The sequence below is a fragment of the Tachypleus tridentatus genome, chromosome 12 (genome assembly GCF_004210375.1).
Source record: "Tachypleus tridentatus isolate NWPU-2018 chromosome 12, ASM421037v1, whole genome shotgun sequence".
NCBI classification, from domain to species: domain Eukaryota; kingdom Metazoa; phylum Arthropoda; class Merostomata; order Xiphosura; family Limulidae; genus Tachypleus; species Tachypleus tridentatus.
In genome coordinates, this window is record NC_134836.1 from 10,712,322 (window position 1) to 10,732,987 (window position 20,666).

A 20,666-nucleotide genomic window follows, 5' to 3' on the forward strand; every position below is an offset into this window, starting at 1 on the left:
TTTAAAAGAAGTTTTGAGTTCTGTCATGAAATTCAAATGAAATTTGATTGTTTACTTATATAATTTCGTGCAAAGCTACACGAGAATTTACTGCTTTAGCCGTTTCTAATCTAGCAGTGTAAGGCTAGAGGAAAAGCAACTAGTCGTCACCACCCACCGCCAACTTTTGGGCTACTCTTTTACCAACGAATAATGGGATTGACCGTCAATTCTGATCATGTTTCTAGATGTTTACAATATTTGAACAGTAGACGCAGTAGTGTGCAGTTTACTGTTGAAAATCAAACACACTTGTTTCCTTCAGGCTGTAAAAATCTTCTATTTAAGCTCTCTGTTAGTAAATGTTTAGTTAGACTTACCATTGTGGTTTCTCTCACACTGTGGAGGTCCATCACTTGAACAGCTTTGTAGACCATCACTGGAGCCCCTACATACCAGATACAATTTTAAATCAGTGGAATATATAGAAAAGTACTTCAACACATTTTGTTCCTTACCAGGGATCAAAACATACTTAATAAGAGCTATATATTATTAAGAATAAGCCAAGTATTTGTTATTCGTTCTTATCGGACTGAATACTTCCCAAAATAAATGGAATAGACCATTCAAGTTTACTGAATCTATCTGGATTGATTGTTTCCGAAAATCAGTAGAATTAGCCACAATGGTTGCTACCATGTACTAACTCTAGTTTCATAGAAAATGTTAATCATATATATCACCCACTTTTACCTATATTTTACTTATAAGTCCTAATGTAGTAAATCTTCTGGACGGAAGTTATGTAAATTCATGATTAACGAAAAGTTATCAAATGACGTGAAAAGTTGCTTTCCTTATATGTAATTGTGAAAAAACGCCCATAAAAACTGAAATATACAAAATTTAAAACCACAAATATATGGATAAATCTCCAAATGGACCCAAGAAACCTTCATGGAAAATTTGGTGTAGGTCCATGTACTGTAGGGGAAGAAAGAATTAGTGGTAAACAACGCAAGAACTGCCAAAAAAAAAATGCCCGCAAAATGCAGTTATGAAAATTTGTATGTATCCTCGCAATGACCTATTGATCTTCCATACCAATTTTGGTGAAAATTCGTCCACACTCTGCGAAGTAGCTACATGGACACACAACAGACATTTCTATTATATTTATCTAAATTCTACTAGCTTGCTTTCTAATATCATGTATTATATCCTTGTGATCAAAACAGTATATATTTTTATATGCAAAAACGGCTCGTTTGGGTTGAGAAAATATTTTACATAGAACCCAAACGAGCCGTTTTTGGATATAAATTTCTCAACAAGTGGGTTTCTCGACATCACTGACAGTATATATTTATAGCAAAGCATGAAATGTGATCATTTTGTTGCTGTTATAAGTTGTATTTGGGCTAAAATGTGGTTTTATTGAACATGTAGTTGGAACAATTATATTGAATTTCATGTTTTCTGGCTTTGTGTAACAGGTAATTACACCATTTATATCGACTTATAACTTCTGTGACTTTACCTCATAAATATTAGGTTGAGGAATAATTCGTGAGCGTTTTTAAATAATTTCATTCAAGCATTACATGCAAGACTATACAATACTTCAATGCATGAACACATTACACCCAAAACATTTATTATGATACTTTATTTCATGTAATACCTAGGTATATAGTATGCATTGTTTTAAACGAAATTGCAAGAAATTAAATGTGAAAAGCAGATGGTGTCGAAAATGCTCGATTTTGTTCACTTGACATTCCATTTAATGAGCTGAAAATGAAAGCAAAAATTAAAGACATATGAAAATCAAACACACCATCTATTAGAGCAAAAAATTATATACCAAATGACATGAAATATTTTGCGAAAGCGTTTCATTTATGAATATATTTTGTTAACTTGAAAAAACGCTCACGAATTATTCCTCAACCCAATAGTTAGATATTTTATATTGGATTATAATAAGTTTTCTGGTTTCCTTTAAAGGTAGTTAGAACACTTATATCGAATTCTAAGTTTTCTGGCTTTAACTAACAAGTACTTAGAACATTTATATTGGATTTTAACTTTGTTTTCGAATTTCGTGCAAAGCTACACGACGGCTATCTGTGCTAGCCGTCCCTATTTTAACAGTATAAGACTAGAGGGAAAACAACCATTTGTCATTATCCATTGCCAACTCTTGGGCTACTCTTTTACCAACGAATACTGGGAATGACCGTCACTTTATAACGCCCCCACGGCTGAAAGAGCGAGCATGTTGTGGTGTGACTGGGATTCGAACCCGCAACCCTTAGATTACGAGTCGAGTGGCTTATGAGTTCTAAGTTTTCTGGCTTTATCTAGCAGGCAGTTAGAACATTTATCTTGGATTCTACAAATTTTTACTTTATCTGACAGGTAGTTAGAACAATTATATCAGATTCTACGTTTCCTGGTTTTGTTTGACAAGTAGTTAAACCAAACGTAAAAAAACGCTTGTTTTGCAGAAAAAACGAAGATAATTTTATTAGCTTCTTCAGCTGACTAGTTTAAATAACACAATTACCATCACTAGGACTAGTGACCACAGTGATAATGCTTATCTTTAATGGGTAAGTGTGTTTATTTCTAAAAAAAACATTGAGATAAGGTTAACAAGGGAAAAACTAAATATAAACAATTTAAAATACGTTGATTTGTAATCGTTTTTATTAATATGTTTTAATTACACCAGATGTTTCTGATTCATACAAACAAACGTAATATCTTTCTACGCTTGTGCATTTTTTAAGATTTTCACATTTTTCCAATCATACAGCAAAGTTGGAGAAATGTTCAGTAACAGCTGAACTACAACTAATTTGACAACTTTCATCTTTACCTGCAGTCTTCCTTGTTTGATTTTTGAATATTTGTAAATGGTTGACACCCTTGTTTTTAGAAATGAAATGTATTTCACACACTTTAATCGGCGTGCTTTGGCAATGTTTTTTGAAATGATAGCAAAAAATGTTTTACTATTGATTTTGTTTTCAGGTAAAGTTAATTTACCTCATTTGTATGGTTGTCATTTATTCAACAGAAAGCTTTGTTATCAACTGTAGCTTCATAACCTCTATGCAGTACTACTGATTTTAATCACAATTCTTCGTTGTTTGTGTCTATGATATTAACAGCAAACTTAGTACATGTGTAAAATGTGCTTTATTTTTGAGTGGTTCAAGTTGTAATGTGGTGACATGCTGACAGTTAAAGGTTTTTCGAGTTATACCGAATTTTAACTTATTGTCATTTTTTTTTAGAAAACTAGAACATCTGAGAAAGCTATTTCATGTTTTCTGGATTCCTCGGTAAATGTAATTCCTTCTTAACTACTTAAATATTTCATTATGTCGTCTACATTTAATTAATATCTCGTTCGATTTATTAAAGTAACTTTTAATCTTCAAAGGACATCCACAAATGTATTACTAAGAAGAAGAAACATAAAGGGCCAAATTGCTAAACTTCTAACTTGTGGATAAAATTTATCATTAATTTTAAATAGCCAATTTTCAACACAAAATCAAATAATTTTAACTCTTCGATGTAATCCAAAGTTAAGCCTATAATGTCAAGTAGTCTGTTGAATAAATTATGTAAAGCTTTATTCACTGGTACATTTGTAAAAGATGAAACGATATCCAATGATACATTATTCTGAATTTTAACGTTTGTGATCCCATTCACCAAATCAATGTAGTTTTCTAAAGAATGTTTGCATTTTCTACAAACTAAATGGGATAATTTCCTAACCAATAAACTAGCTAAAGAGTGTGTATTTTAGCTATTCTGCTCTTACTAAGAACACAATACTTTTTTTTTGTCAGATATAACTGAATTGTTTTAGAACAAATTTAACTTTATTAAACGTGTTCTGAGTATCATGTATCAATAATTCCAAGACCCATTGTTAAAATGTCTGTAGTGTACAACTACAGTTTAACTGCCTCTATCTACTTTACAAATTTTGATCTCATTACGTTCCCTTAATCCTTTGGCTAGGTGGTTAAGGCACTCGATTCATAATCCGAGAGTAGCGGTTTCGAATCCCCGTCGCACCAAACATGCTCGCCCTTTCAGCCGTGGGGCATTATAAGTAACGATCAATCCCACTCTTCGTTGGTAAAAGAGTAGCCCAAAAGTTGGCAGTGGGTGGTGATTACTAGCTGTCTTCCCTCTAGTCCAGTGGTTCTTAACCTTTTCCATCGTCTTACCCCCTGAGACTCTCCAGGGTATTACCGTGACCCCTATAATAATGTTTGTAATGGTGAACTTTGCGTAAAGGTAGAATAAAACAAAAGTATATAAAGATCATAATTTATTGAAAATATTACAAATAAATAACCTTGAGAAATGCTACAAGTGCTAAACAAATACAAAATCCATGGAATTACTGAACATTATACAAAACCTACTTATTCACTCAGTGTGAGGGTTAATATATATAATGAGAAAATATACTAAATACGATGGAAACTTTGATATTTAAGTTTTAAGTTCGATGTATTAATATTATATAGTTGAAAAAATTAGGCAATTCAAAGCGTTGTAATATATGAACATTTTTACTCAAAATTAGACAAGTAGTTGCGCAACAAGCATCTCGACGCTTCAACTGCCACACTTCAGCGTGTTTCTCATTGGTGGGCAGTTACAGGCACTTGCCACAAAAATTACAAACTGCTCCGTGATTTCCCCAATAATTCCCAAACCATCCGTGACCCCCGAGAAACTTCAAACGACCCCCAGGTTAATAACCACTGCTCTAGTCTTACACTGCTAAATTAGGGACAGACAGCCCTCGTGTAGCTTTGCGCGAAATTCAAACCAAACCCTTAACCCTTTCAACACATTTATATTTTCTTCCAATTATGCTCTTTCTGGTTTTCTAGCAGCCGTAAAAGGCGAAAATATAAGGTTTGTTTGTTTGTTTTGTAATTTCGCACAAAGCTACTCGAGGGCTATCTGTGCTAGCCGTCCCTAATTTAGCAGTGTAAGACTAGAGGGAAGGCAGCTAGTCATCACCACCCACCGCCAACTCTTGGGCTACTCTTTACCAACGAATAGTGGGATTGACCGTCACATTATACACCCCCACGGCTGAGAGGGCGAGCATGTTTAGCGCGACGCGGGCTAAAACCCGCGACCCTCGGATTACGAGTCGCACGCCTTACGCGCTAGGCCATGCCGGGCCAAAAATATAAGGTTACTCAGTATTGTAGTTTTATCTGTGGTGAAATAAGTTGGAAATGGAAGAGTTCAGTAATTCCCAAGAACTCCCACAGAAACAAAAAAAAATACTTTTTTTTTTAAATTCTATTTAAGTGTATATAAAATTCATATTGTTTTATGTACTAAATAAAATTTTCTTTGGAAAGCTACACAGTGACACGTTTGCTAATGGCCTAACTGTTATTTTCCACACGTTTAATTCCTACCAAACAACAAAAAAAATATATGTTGGACTTACCTTGAAATTTTGGAGCGTGGTTTTTGTCATAGTCATCTGATATTATTATTGTAATCTCTGAATCATTGAAAACCGTTTGAGACCAGCTGAAACGAAAAATATATAAAGTAAAATCATTTTGAAAACTTATACACAAACTAAAATGTAATAAAGATCATACTACAAACTGAGCCTTACGGTATAACGGACAGAGTTGACATGTCTTAATGAGTAGACGACAGTGTATATTCCAGGTTTTGTTTGGGTATACTGTAATTTTTTATCATAATATCTGTAACTTTACTGTAATTTTTATCATGATGGTTATAAGTCTATAGCTATAAAGTAATTATTATCATAAAAGCTGTAACTATAATATATTTATAATAATAATTATAACCATAATGTAATTCTTATCGCATTAGCTGTAACTAAACATAACATTTAATATGGTGAATGCTTATGTTTAATTTTCCAACCATATGATAAAACTAAACTAAACTACCGTGGCAGGGGTTCAGTTTAGAGAGAGAGAAATCAGAAGAGTTCTCTCTCCAACTGGGGTGTTCAGGAACTTTGTAGTTCCTCTTCGTCCCCTTTCGTGGATTGTTATTAAGATTAAGTGGTGGTTTTTATTATTATTATTATTATTTTAATAAATTAATTATCGTTATTATTCTTGACTTTTTGTGTGGAGAATGTCTCACTAAATGTTCTTTTGGGTGGAGGCAAAGGCAGCAGTGGAAAGAAAGGCCGGGACCTGTCCCGAAAAGAAAAAAGTTGGGCAGATGTGAACGTGAATGTAATTCATTCAAATTCAGATCAAATCAAACGGCCCGATTCTGGGTCTGGCAAAAAGGTTGCCTAGGCTGGGATCTAGAAATCCAATGCCTGAAGATTTTGATGTGGGGGGAAACGGGAGTGCCCCGAGAAAACCCCACTTTCACACGACAGGCGCCGAAAGTTTTGCCTGTCGTGTGCCCTGTACCTGAAAAAAAGGAATTCATGTTAATAACATAGATTTTATTTATTTATATTCTTTGTTGAGTGGATTGTGATTCTTGAAATATGTTGTAAGGTGATATGTATTTTGTTGGTGCACTTGATAATTTGTGTAGTGATGCCGTTAGTTTGTTTCTATTTTCTGCTTTTAGATACTATTTGAGAGAAAGTTCTGTTATTCTATCTCTTATAGTTGGTAAATTACTAATTTGGTGTAGATAATTTGTTGGCGTAAAAGATGGTAAACTGAATGCGGATTTTAATATTTTGTTTTGTTGTACTTGGATTTTTTGGAGTGTGTTGTTTGACATATTGTATGTTACTTGACATCCGTACTCTATTAGTGGACGGATGTAAGCCTTGTATATTTGTATAATGGTGTTCGGTGCGCATTTCGATTGTTTACCGGTTATAGTCTTTAGATATGAAATCCTTTTTCTGATTGATGAGTGTATATTGTTTATGTGTTTTTCCATGTTAGTTTTGTGTCGAAAGTGACGCCAAGGAATGTGATGTTTTGCTCATGTTAATGGTTGTGTTTCCAAGTGATAGTTTTATTTTTTCTAGATTTTTTCTTTGCTTCTTTAGTTTTCTATAGAAGGTGATTGCTTGTGTTTTTGTCGGATTTAACACGACCCTCCACTTGTTGCTCCATGTTGAGACGTTGTTTAGTGATTCTTGTACGCGAGACATGGCCATTACTGGGTTTCTGGAGGTGCTCCAATTGCGATGTCGTCTGCGTATTGTGTATTGTGTGTGTATGTTAGATTTGGAAAAGGTATGTCACTGACGAAAATTATGTATAGAAGTGGAGAGAGGACTGATCCTTGGGGCACTCCTGCCGTTATATTAAATAATTTTGATATGGTTTTATTGACTTTTACTTGTGCTGTTCTATTGGTTAAAAAATTTGAAATCCATTTGACTATCGTAGGATTTATTTGTAGGTGATTTAGTTTGTATCTGATGACGTTGTGCCAAACGCTGTCGAATGCTTTTTTGACATCTAGGAATACCCCGATGGTTACTTGATTGTTGTTGTAAGCTTTGTAGATTGATTCGGTGAGTCGTGTTAGGTGATATGTTGTTTGTCTATTTTTTCTGGAGGCATTTTGAGATTCTGGAAGGATGTTGTTTGATTCGCAAAAATGGAGGAGACGATTGGAGATAATTCTCTCCATCAGTTTGCCAAGACAGCTTAACAGACTGATGGGGCGGAAATTATCTGGATTTGTTCTGTTAGTTTGTTTCTTGGGGATCGTTGTTATGATGGCTTTTTTCCACGTGTCAGGGTAATACCCGGTCGCTAGTGAAATGTTCATGATGTTTGTGAGGTGTTGTAGTAGGAGAGTGGAACCTTTTTTGAGAATAATATTTGGTATTTGGTCATGTCCGGGGGAAGTGTTCTTCAAGTTTTTGATATTAATCTTTAGTTCGGATATGGTTATTTTTCTATTGATTGAATTTGAGTATGCTTCTAGTGTCTCTCCGGGAAATCCTGGTGAGAATGAAGCTTGGTTTGTATTTATGTAGTTGTTGACATGGTGTTGGTGTTGTGTGTCGAAATCTACTGAGTTTAAATGATATTTATTGTGAGGAATTAAATACAAGGAAATAAGCAATAAATCATGATATGGCTTCTGATGTCACGATGTTTGTGTAAAGTCTTTACTCATCACTGGAGGCGACGTAAAATGCTGTGGGAGTTGTGAGATTTTACTTCATTATCTTTGCAGTTATTTAACAGACTCGACATAAAGGTATATGCTTAATGTCAAAATATTGTTTACCGCTATCGAGAAACCAGTAAAGATATGAAAAATCCAGGTTTAGTTAGCAATGAAAAGATCTATCTTGAAAACCAGTAACAACGGAAAGGAAAACAAGTAAATAAAAATATAACTAGAAAAAGTGATTCATTAAAATCCATTAAAACTGGAGACAAAAATAATATTCTAAAATGTCAAATAGCTTTGGATACGATTGATTATGATTTAATGCTCCAAAATATAAACAAAACGTTAGACGTGTTACAAGAAGAAACAACAGATATGAAAGAAATGAGAGATCTGTGCTGGTTTTTAGATAAATATGATAAAGTATCTTTAACACAAATTAAATATGCAAAATATATCAATATACGGAAAAAGGATGTGAAAAGTGTAAAAGTTAATAATATTTAAAATATTAACTTAATTTGAAAAAAATATCGATTCAAGTTAATAATATGTAAAGTATGAAAGAAGCAGCAATTTAGATATATATATATATACATAATAGTTGTGAAAAAAATGTAGGCATATAATGTATCTTTAACATTTTTATATATAAATATACGTTCATTTCATTTCTTTTCCTGCAATCTTTGGATATTATTCTAATGATTAATCAATAAACTTTGACGGAAGAGAAAGTGTAAATGACGTTACACATAAATTAGAAAATACTAAAGTTGATATTTTAAGCCTGTTCCATATAAATATTAATAACAATATTCACTATAAAAGGTATTATTTCTGTACAGTAGCTTGATATTGTTAGATATTTTAATAATCAAAAAGATAATCTTAAAGGAATATGAAATCCAAAATTATAATTTGGAACGTTATGAAAACATATATATAAATGTTGAAGAAATATAGGAGGAGAAGGATTTTTAATTTTATCTTATAAAAAATACCTCCAGAAATGAAATTAAGTGTGAAAGATACAGAATTGTTATCGTTACTTATTATTATTATCACTTAGATTTTAGGTAGGTGATTATAAAGTATTGTTATTTACAGTTAAACAGGCCTCAAAATTATAATTCTTATCACTGTATTATAAATTTGGAAAACTTACTAAATTAACTTAAAAATTGTATGCATATAGTATATCTTGGTGATATTAATATTAAAGAAAAAATAGTGAAAACAGTGATCTCATCAATGAATGTCAAACTTTGACACATTTTAATAGATCTCAACAAAATGTAAATGTTTGTTTGTTTTTGAATTTCGCGCAAAGCTACACGAGGGCTATCTGCGCTAGCCGTCCCTAACTTAGTAGCGTAAGACTAGAGGGAAGACAGCTAGCTAGTCATCACCGCTAACTCTTGGGCTAGTTTTTCCAACGAATAGTTGGAATAGTTAATTATAACACCCCACCATGGTTGAGAGAGCGAGCATGTTTGTTGTGATGGGGTTTTGAACCCGCAACCCCCAGATTACGAGTCGAGTGTCTCAACCAACTGTTTATGCTGGGCTCAATGTAAACGTTAACACAATATTAGAATGGAGATGTGGAAAGTTCATTAAATTATGTTTAGATCGTGTGTACACAAAACTTACTGGTATAAATATACACAAGGATCAGATCACAGATAATGATAAATTTAAAGTAGCTTAAATACAATAAAAACTATAAAAGCTAACATAAATAATATTTTTTGGTTAATAAAATTATAATAAATGGTGTCATAAATGGAAGAACCATTAAATCTGAAAGGTCCTAAGGTCGTGTATGAAAACGTTTATTACGTTAAATGAAATTGGAATTAAAAATGTGTTCGTGAATAAAACAAAAGAGGAACACAAAACATAAACCTTAAGTAAATTCTGATGTTTAGAGGTAACAAAAGAAAAATGCAATATAGTGGATTTACTATTATGTATTTGTTTTAACATTGATGTTTGTTTTAGTTAAATATATGTTTAGAAATGCAACTAGCTTGTGGTGTTAAATATGTATTGCAAAATTCCCGCCTATCCTCTAAAGCTGTAGAAGATTTTCGAGTGTAAGAATCAGCACCGTGCTGTGTGCCTAAGTAAAATATTGTTGCTAACCGAACTTTTGAGAGCCACGCAGAAAGTTCATAAATCGGCGCGCAAAGAGACACTTTTCAGAATATTGTTGTTTTATTACAGTTAGTTTACTACAATATTCCTTGGAAGCTATAACTGTGATAAACGCTTATTAATCAGGAAACTACAGATATTTTTTTCTAAACTAAAAAAAAAACAAACGAAAGCAAACTTTTGTTGTGCGTTTCGACATATTTTCTCTATGAATAAGTAATAAAAATGTTCCAATACAAACTACTTTGTCTTGAAGCTGATATGAAAGAAGAAAGGTATCTTTATACATTGATTTTAATATTAATAGTATATGAATGTTGGATAGTTGCGTGTGGGATAAGAATAGGGTATAGCTGACTTACTGCACTTGTTGCCAAATAAAAATATTCAACTGCCCCTAAAATCTATTCTGATTGTAAGATTAAAAGAGCTATTCGTTATCGAGGTCTTCACTCGTTCCACTGTTGTTCATTCAATAATAAAAAACTAAGGAAGTTACTACACCAGATCTCACCAGGTTGTTCATTCAATAATAGAATAAATGAAGAAGGTTACTACCACCAGGCCTCACCTCGTTGTTCATCCTATAATAACATAACTAAAGGAGTTACTATTCCCAGGTCTCACCTACTTCACTAATTGTAAAATTTTATTATGTGTATCCGTAGTGAATTGCATATAATACTAACATAGAATGACCCACAACGACAGGCATCTGGGATGAAAAAGAGATTAGTCAGTTTCTTTGAATAACGCCAGCTGTTAAAACTGTACACATGGGGGAACTGTGAATATCCTAAAATGCGTAAATATTTCTTTAAAAGCTCATTATACTAAAAAACAGCACCTGCGGACTATAATAATGTTATTATTTAAAAGATTCGATACTAAAACGTCGACCTAGGAAAGGAAGCAACAAAATGGTGAATATAAAAGAGCAGTTAGGGAGAACTAATAAGCCCTTAGTAATTATTTATTGTAATACTTTAGTGAGAACGTAAAATAACAAAGAATAAAACTACTGGTGATCGCAATATTGTAGTAGTTCTTTGTCACTTTAAATAATTAGACGAACAATTCGTATGTAAATATAATAGTTTTGTAATGGTCGCAATATTCAGTTGAAATATGAAGAGAAAAGAATTTCTAGCAAAACTGAACGATTCAGTAGTACAAAACGTTTGCATAAATAAAGTTTATTATCTCTGTCCACGAAATCTTACAATGTTGTGCAAATTGTAGTATGTATATAATGTTGTGAATAATAAACACTGTCGAATAGTTTCTTAGAAAAATTTGCATTCGTAAATGGAAAGTTAATAATTTCAAAATTAAAAGTGTGTGTTTTATTGTTTGAAGATCAAACGTTTTGTTAATGGTGGATGATCATTCAATGTTTTGTGCATTGTTATTAGTGAAAGAACTGGTGGATAACTTTGTTTGGAAATGTCAAACAACCCCAAACAATTAGGTGAAAGTTCTTGAATGAATGTTGTTCCATGAGAAAAACATTTGATATATGATAATAGAGAATAAATTGACATGTAGAAATATATATTTTTTGGCATATTTATTTTATGTAAAGTTTCAGGCAGACGCCTTTCATCAGGCAGTGAATGCTGTGTTACAATAAAATTTGACTCACAAAGAATAGTTGAAAGTTAAGATAATACAAAGGTTCTAATTACACACGTTCAATATAGAGCACAATGATAAAAATATTTTAACTTCTTTCATAAACATTAACATTATTAAAATAAAAAAGAATAGGAAAAACAAGTAATTAGAGCATATAAAATTAAGCTTAGAAATATAAACACAGGAAAATAATAAATATAAATACGGTGGTTAAGATAACAAGTTATTTTACAATTATACAAAAGTATAATTGTCATTTATCACTTTTTAGTCAAAGCATAAATGCACAAAATAATAAAATAAGAATCTATTAAAATAAAGTAATTGCATTAAAGGAAATTATTGCGAGGAGAAAATTTACCAAGCTGAGGACGAAGAAGGAAATTTAAACAGGAATTAAGAGGGAAGGTGAAAAATTGTGTATAAACAAAAGGTTTAAGGGAATGAAATTATAGAATGGATCGACTGAGGTTTGTAATTATCCGAAAGTAAATCTTGCGTTTCTACCATAAGTGGACTAGGCGTTAAGTTAACCTCTTAATAAAATAGTTATGTTAGTATTTGTTGGTAAACTGTAGAGGAGATGGTATGTTAGTATTTGTTCCTAACCTGTTGTATCAGTTTATTCTTTATTATCTAAGTTAAATAAAATGACGTACTATGTAATATAATATATTATGCATCTTGAAGCGTTTATTTATGGTATAAGCAAGCAATCCAAACGTATACTAAAGCATAAACACAATAACTGTTAATAACACGACACAAACTTCTATCATCGCTATAATTCTGTTGTTAACTGCAAAGAAATCATCTTGAAGGACAAATAAGAGGGAAATGTGTATCGCAAATAGATTCTACTCTTCACTGCAAAACTAGAAAAAGACAATCATGAAACACATATAAGAAATAAAAACACAACATTCAATATCTGTCTGAATTTTATTGTTAGCTGCACACAGAGCTTTTCTAAGAACAAACAGTAAATTAATCAATAACTTATTAAATACAGTCCAGTCTAAAATGTGTTATATATTTAGATATCTGTGTTTGAAGATAATTGTTTCTAAGCTTTGATGAGTTAATCATCGTGTTTTTACAAACATTATTTTCGTACAGTCTTCGGTAATTTTTATATTATGTTCGTTTAATTGGTTAAATGATAACCGTTAATGTGAACTTCCTTCCATATAGTTTTTCCAAAATAACTCTTTTGGGTCAGAAGATCCTTTTGCTTGACCACAGCTTTTTGCACTTGGACTGTGTGTGTAGAGCCCATTTTTTGTTCTCAGCACTTTGTTAGGTAAGATTTTCTGTTTAATTATACTTTCTTTGAAATATTAGATTCTTTGGTTCTTCATAATTTATATACCTCGTGTGAATATTTCTTTCCAGCTATCGGAGAAGTTTTTTAGAAGTCTGGTTAGTACAATATGTGGAAAAAATGTTTGCTTCTTTGCTGAATGGGCCTGATGTATAGGGCGATCAATCCGCAATCCTGTCAGCAGTCGGGATGTTTTAAAATGTGATTGCCAATCGTAATATTCATTGGTTAAAATTAGCCTAATAATTGGTTACGGGTGGTGTCGACCAGCTGCTTTTCTCCTACTCTACTATTTCAAAATTAGGAACGACGAGCGCACTTAACCTTCCAGTAGCTTTCGCAAAATTCAAAACAAAGAATCAAATTAGTAAATACAATCTTAATGCTATTACAATGTTCTCACAGAAGCAGTAGCTAGTTCACATGTACTTTAGACAACATTCTGAAACTGCTAAAATACAATGCTAAAATCAGGGGTTCGATTCCATTTGTTGGACTCAGCAAATAGCTTGATGTGATTTTGCTATAAGAAAACACACACACACACTCAAGTAAAATTATATCAGTATGTAATACTCAAAATGATTTACATGATAACTAACAACTCCAGTAAAATTATATTAACTTTTACAATTGAAAGTCGTATGAATTAAAAATAAAATTCCATTAAAATTATATCAACCCTTAATACTGATACTGATCACCGTGATAAGTAAGAAGTCCAGTAAAAATAAATCAACATTTACTATTGAAAGTGATTTAAGTTATAACTAACAACTCCAGTAAAATTATATCAATATATACTACTAAAACAGAACGTAGTAATAACTATTAACTCCATTTAAGTTATATCAATATTTATTTACTAATGAAACTTATCACCGTGATAGGTTACAGAACCAGTAAAATTATATCAACATTTACTACTGAAACTAGTATATGTTAAAGCTAGCAACGGCAGTGAAAATATATCGACGTTTACAGAAGAAATTGAGTACGTCATATCTCACAACTTCAGTAAAGTTATATCAACATTTACTACTCAAACTACTTTGCATCATAAAAAGAACTCCATTAAAATTATATTAGCATTTACAACTGAAAGTAAACACCGTGATAACTAAGAACTCCAGTAAAATTATATCAACATTTACAACTGAAAGTAAACACCGTGATAACTAAGAACTACAGTAAAATTATTTTAACATTTACAACTGAAAGTAAACACCGTGATAACTAAGAACTGCAGTAAAATTATATCAACATTTACAACTGAAAGTAAACACCGTGATAACTAAGAACTACAGTAAAATTATATCAACATTTACAATTAAAATTGATTACCATGATAACTAAGAACTGCAGTAAAATTATATAATATTTACAACCAAAATTGAACACCGCGATAGTTCAAAACTCCAGTAAATTTATATCAATATTTACTGCTGAAAATGATTTTCGTGATAACTAACAATTCCAGTAAAATTACATCAGCATATATAGGTGATCACCGTGACGTGATAATTCACAATTCCAATAAATTATATCAAATTTACCACTGAAACTGATAACCGTAATAACTATACACTGCACAACATTTTTTTTGGAAAGTTTTGCTTCCTGAAACGTTTTTGCTGATTGTGACAGGTACCTGGTGGGTATGCACAAATATAGTTTCGGTTTTGCTTCATCACGTAGGAACTCTGAAAAACAGTTAACTGTTTACCGGCAATAACGTATTTAATTGCGTTTATGTGTCTAATACGCTATTAAGTTCAACATAATTAAAAGTGTTTTGCTCCTGATTTTTGTTTGTATTCAATGTCCGGTGCATCACGTTGCAGTGCCCAACAGTAGTCAGCAAGCATTGACGGATTCTAGTTGCCCTGATATCGTTTTTCCATTGTAGCAAAACTGAAGATTTCGATGAAACGGTACGTGATGGGCAAATTTGGATGTGATTTTCGTGATCAGCAGCCAAAAATCTATAAGGAACAGCCATCAGTGTTCAAGAAGCAAAAACTTTGTTGTGCAGTGCTGTTAATCTAATTCAGATTATATCAACACCTACAACTGAATCTAATCACCGTGATAAATCAAAACTCCAGCAAATTTATATCAACATTTAGTGCTGAAACTGATTTACGTTATAACTAACACCGGTAAGATTGTATCAACATTTACTACTAAAACTAATCGCTGTGATAACTAACAACTTCAGTAAAATTATATCAACATTTCCTAGTGAAACCGGTATAGATTATAACGAATAACTCAGTAAAGTTATATCAATATTTTTTACAGAATCAGATCACTGTGATAACTTACAACTCTTGTAAAATTATATCAACTTTTACTACTCAAATTGATTTACGTCATAGCTAACAACTTCAGTAGAATGATATCAATATTTACTGCTGAAGCTGATTTACATAATAACTGACAACTCTAGTAAAATTATATCAACGTTTACCACTGAAACTCATATGACAACTAACAATTTCAGTGAAATTATATGAACGTTTACTACTGAATGTGACAACAGTAATATTTAATAACACCAGTAAAGTTATATGAAAATTTACAACTGAAACTGAAACTGAAACTCATCACCGTTATAGCTAACAACCCCAGCCAAATTATATGAGTACTTACTACTGGAATTGATCACCATTGTAACTAAAAAGCCTAGGGGAATTATATCGGCAATTACTACCGAATTTGATTTACATGATAACTAACAACCCCAGCCAAATTATATGAGTACTTACTACTGGAATTGATCACCATTGTAACTAAAAAGCCTAGGGGAATTATATCGGCAATTACTACCGAATTTGATTTACATGATAACTAACAACTCCTTTAAAATTATACCAACATTTAGTACTAAAACTGATAACCGTGCTAAGTAACAATTCCAGTAAAAATATATCAATATTTACAATTGAAATTGATTTACGCAATAATACATAACTCTATAACTGATCACTGTGACAACTAACAACTGTAGTAAAACAGTATTAACATTTTATATTGAAACTGATCACTGTGATAACTAACGACTCCAGTAAAATTAGATCAGCATTTACTACAAATATTGATCACTGTGTTAACTAACAACTCCAGGTAAAGTTGTTCATGGTTTCTAACTTTTTTCTTATATATTATTTCGACTTTGTTTTCAAGCATAATGCTACGCAAGAGGTAATTTCTGCTGTATTCATTGCCGTTAGGCCCGACATGGCCAAGCGTGTTAATGCGTGCGACTCGTAATCTGAGGGTCGGGGGTTCACATCCCCTTCGCGCCAAACATGCTCGCCCTTTCAGCCATGGGGCGTTATAATGTGACGGTCAATCTCACTATTCGTTGGTAAAAGAGTAGCCCAAGAGTTGGCGGTGGGTGGTGATGACTAGCTGCCTTCCCTCTAGTCTTACACTGATAAATTAGGGACGGCTAGCACAGATAGCCCTCGAGTAGCTTTGTGCGAAATTCAATTAAACAAAACAAACAAACCATTGCCGTTACATAGTAGCGAGGTTTGCAGCTCATAAATAGCACAGTGTGTGGCTTTAATCTTAAGAGAAAATAAAGGAAACAGATTTACCTTTCTTGGATAAAGATAATTAAAATCGAGATGTGTTTGGAACAAAGCATGCTACTGTTTTACACGGGCTCGGAATAATCTAATGAAACAAGGAACAGCACCTCAAACTGCTGGATACAGAATGGATAACTTACCACTGACGTCACTTAGCAACAAACTGTAAATTGTCGTGCGCAGTCTATGAACATTATTCGAAATTTGAAAAAAAAGAATTATTACTCTGGAAGGTATGCAGCAAGATGAAAAATGTATGTTAGCCGTGTCTTGAACAAAAGTATAGAATGTTTTGCAAACGTGTGTTATTACGAATTTCCATTTATATTTATGAACCAACAATTTATAGAAGGGTAAATTACAGAAGTTGGGAAGTCATGGCCTCCGTCTATTTATGCCTCTGCCTCATCGTTTCGATATTGTTCAGTATCAATGATACGTTTGCACCACGTTTTATCTATATCGACAAGTTGGCACTTTAGAAACCTTGGTTTCTGACGGAAAGCTAAAAGAAAAATGAATTTTGCTTTCCTACATTTGTAATCTACGGAGAACGTGAATACAACACTGAGCGAAGTGCGTTTTATTGTAGAGTTGTGATATTTTTAGACCAAAAATACGTTAAGTGTATATTGGGTTGAATATGAAAAATTTATATGCAAAGAAATAACAAATCTCTTACGCGTGCATTGTTATGGACAGACCGAGGGCATGGCCAAGCGCGTAAGGCGTGCGACTCGTAATCCGAGGGTCGCGGGTTCGCGCCCGCGTCGCGCTAAACATGCTCGCCCTCCCAGCCGTGGGGGCGTATAATGTGACGGTCAATCCCACTTTTCGTTGGTAAAAGAGTAGCCCAAGAGTTGGCGGTGGGTGGTGATGACTAGCTGCCTTCCCTCTAGTCTTACACTACTAAATTAGGGACGGCTAGCACAGATAGCCCTCGAGTAGCTTTGTGCGAAATTCCAAAACAAACAAAACAAACAAAAACAGACCGAGTAATGGACAGATAAACAACCAACCAGATGAAGAGAAAGGGAGACGGTCAGGTTTTGTTTGTTTTTGGTTTTTGAATTTCGCCTAAAGCTATATGCGGGCTATCTGTGCTAGCCGTTCTTAATTTAGCAGTGTAAGACTAGAGGGAATGCAGTTAGTCATCATCACCCAATGTCAACTATTGGGCTACTCTTTTACTATGGAATAGTGGGATTAAACGAAACATTATAATGCCCCCACTGCTGAAAAGGCGAGCATGCTTAGTGTGACAGGGATTCGAATTCGCAACCCTCAGATTACGTGTAGAGATGGATGGTGGAATAGATAGATAGAGAGATAGAAAGATAAACATACAGATGAAGTGACAGACAGAAAAGGGATGGAGCGATAGACAGAGAGTCTGATGGAGAGATAGACAGAGAGACAGCTCTAATCATAATAACAATACAATATATATTCTTACAATCCAAATATCCAAACAGTAGCCTAAAACGTAAAAGCGTTTACTAAGTAAAAAACAAACAAAATGTTGAAATATAATCATTAAATTATATGTATATGTATATGTATCCAAGTGTAACAAAAATGGTTAAGTGAAAAAAAAGTCAGGAAGTAGGAACGGAAGTACCAACAACTGAGGGCACAAGGTTTTGTTTTTTTAGTTTCGCGCAAAGCTACAAGAGAGCTATCTGCGCTAGCCGTCCCTAATTTTGCAGTGTAAGACTAGAGGGAAGGCAGCTAGTCATCACCATTCACCGCCAAATCTTGGACTACTCTTTTACCAACGAATAGTGGGATTGACCGTCACATTATAACGCCCCCACGGCTGAAAGGGCGAGCATGTTTGGTGTGACGGGGATTCGAACCCGCGACACTGAGATTACGAGTCGAGTACCTTAACCACCTGGCCATGCAAGGCTGAGAATACAAGCTAGGAATGGGTTGGTTAAAATTACACCACTTGATGATTTTTGACGCAATAACAGATCCGTACTTATGATATACATTACATAGACAAAAGTATGTGGACACCCCTTCTAATTAGTGGGTTCGGCTATTTCAGGCACATCCATTGCTAACAGGTGCATAAAATCAAACATGTAGGGATGTAATCTCCACAGGCAAACATTGGCAGTACTGAAGAGCTCAATGACTTTCAACGTGGTACTGTCATGAGATGCCATTTTTCTAACATGTCAGTTCGTCAAATTTCTGCTCTGCTAGAGCTGCACCGGTCAAATGTAAGTGCTGTTACTGTGAAGTGGAAATGTTTAAGAGCAACAACAGCTGAACCACGAAGCGGTAGGCCGCATAAGTTCTCAGAACGGGACTACTGAGCGCTGAAGCGCGTAGCGTTTAAAATTCATCTGTACGTAGTTGCAACACTCACTACCACGTTCAAAACTGCCTCTGAGAGCAATGTCAGCACAAGAACTGTTTGTCGGCATCTTCATGAAATGGGTTTCCCTGGCCGAGAAACCGCACGCAAGCCTAAGATCACCATGCGTAATGCCAAGCATCAGCTAGAGTGGTGTAAAGCACACTGCCATTGGATTCTGGAGCAGTGGAAACGCATTCTCTGGACTGATGAATCACGCTTCACTGTCTGGCAGTGCGACAGACGAACCTGGGTTTGGCGGATGCCAGGAGAACGCTACCTGCCTGAATGCATAGTGCCAACTATAAAGTTTAGTGGAAGAGGAGTAATGTTCTGAGGTTGTTTTTCACGGTTTGGGTTAGGCTCTTTAGTTACAGTGAAGGGAAACCTTAATGCTATTGCGTACAACGACATCCTAGAGAATTGTGTACTTCAAACTTTGTAGCAGCAGTTTGGGGAAGGCCCTTTTTTGTTTCAGTATGACAATTCCATCATGCACAAAGCAAGGTACGTAAAGACATGGTTTGCCAAGGTTGGTGTGAAGAACTTGATTGGCCTATCTGTAAATAATCGCATTACTCGTTGATAAAATAATGATGTCTAGAGCAGATACCTCTAGTATAACTTTACACAAATTCAAGACAAACCAAAACACCTATTCTGTACAACATTAGCGCCATCTGACAGAATTTCTTATACAACGATTTCAGTTTAGATAATGCAAAATATTGAATTTGTTTAAACGTTAGACTGGACGAAAAACATTTTTTCTCAAACATACATTGACTATATTTTGAAATATTATTTTTACGTTGATAAAGATAGTTTTGATCACGTGCAGGTAGAAGCAAAGGAAAAGAAACATCATCCACTTTGACAAAAAATAAGCAAATGTTTTAATAATATTGATTTACCGTTAATGACGTCTGGTCAAGTATAGCTAACTTTACAGATGGAAATTAAAACATTCTAAAAAAGTAACTCGTAAACTGACTCAGCATGACCAAAAATATTTTGTTTTATAAATTGGTAAACCAAAGTTTATAATGAATTTCTAGAAAGTACAGAATAAACAACATCAGACTCGGGGTGTGTTTAGAATCTTGTAGGAACTAATATCTTTATTTGTGTGTCGTTTTATCGACAACCATTTAAAATACATCATTCTTTACGTTTTTATCTATCTTGTGCTATTACCAAGCGGATTGATTTAAGCCGAAAATCCCGAATTAGTAAAACAAAATATTTGCTTGATTACAAACTTATCGTTAGAAATGAAAAAAAAAAGGTAGAATTAAATGTAAGTGACATATTGATTCCTGAACCCAGAAACTACTTTGTGCTGTAGAATATAGAATAAACTATTTAGTATTGAATATCATTATTGTATTATGTTTTATACTAGTGTACA

At 33.5% G+C, this 20,666-nt stretch overlaps 1 protein-coding gene across 1 annotated transcript in view; it reads right to left on the reverse strand.

The window, feature by feature from the left end:
* Positions 1–20,666, reverse strand: part of LOC143235383 (glycine receptor subunit alpha-3-like) — a 56,293-nt gene that overhangs the window by 17,048 nt on the left and 18,579 nt on the right. Inside the window, exons 2-3 of the mRNA XM_076473493.1 lie at positions 5,501–5,586; positions 360–427 (exon numbers count right to left, since the gene is read on the reverse strand). Of these exons, the coding sequence (XP_076329608.1) occupies positions 360–416 (57 nt within the window). The 5' untranslated portion in view covers positions 417–427; positions 5,501–5,586. The remainder of the gene's footprint in view (positions 1–359; positions 428–5,500; positions 5,587–20,666) is intronic.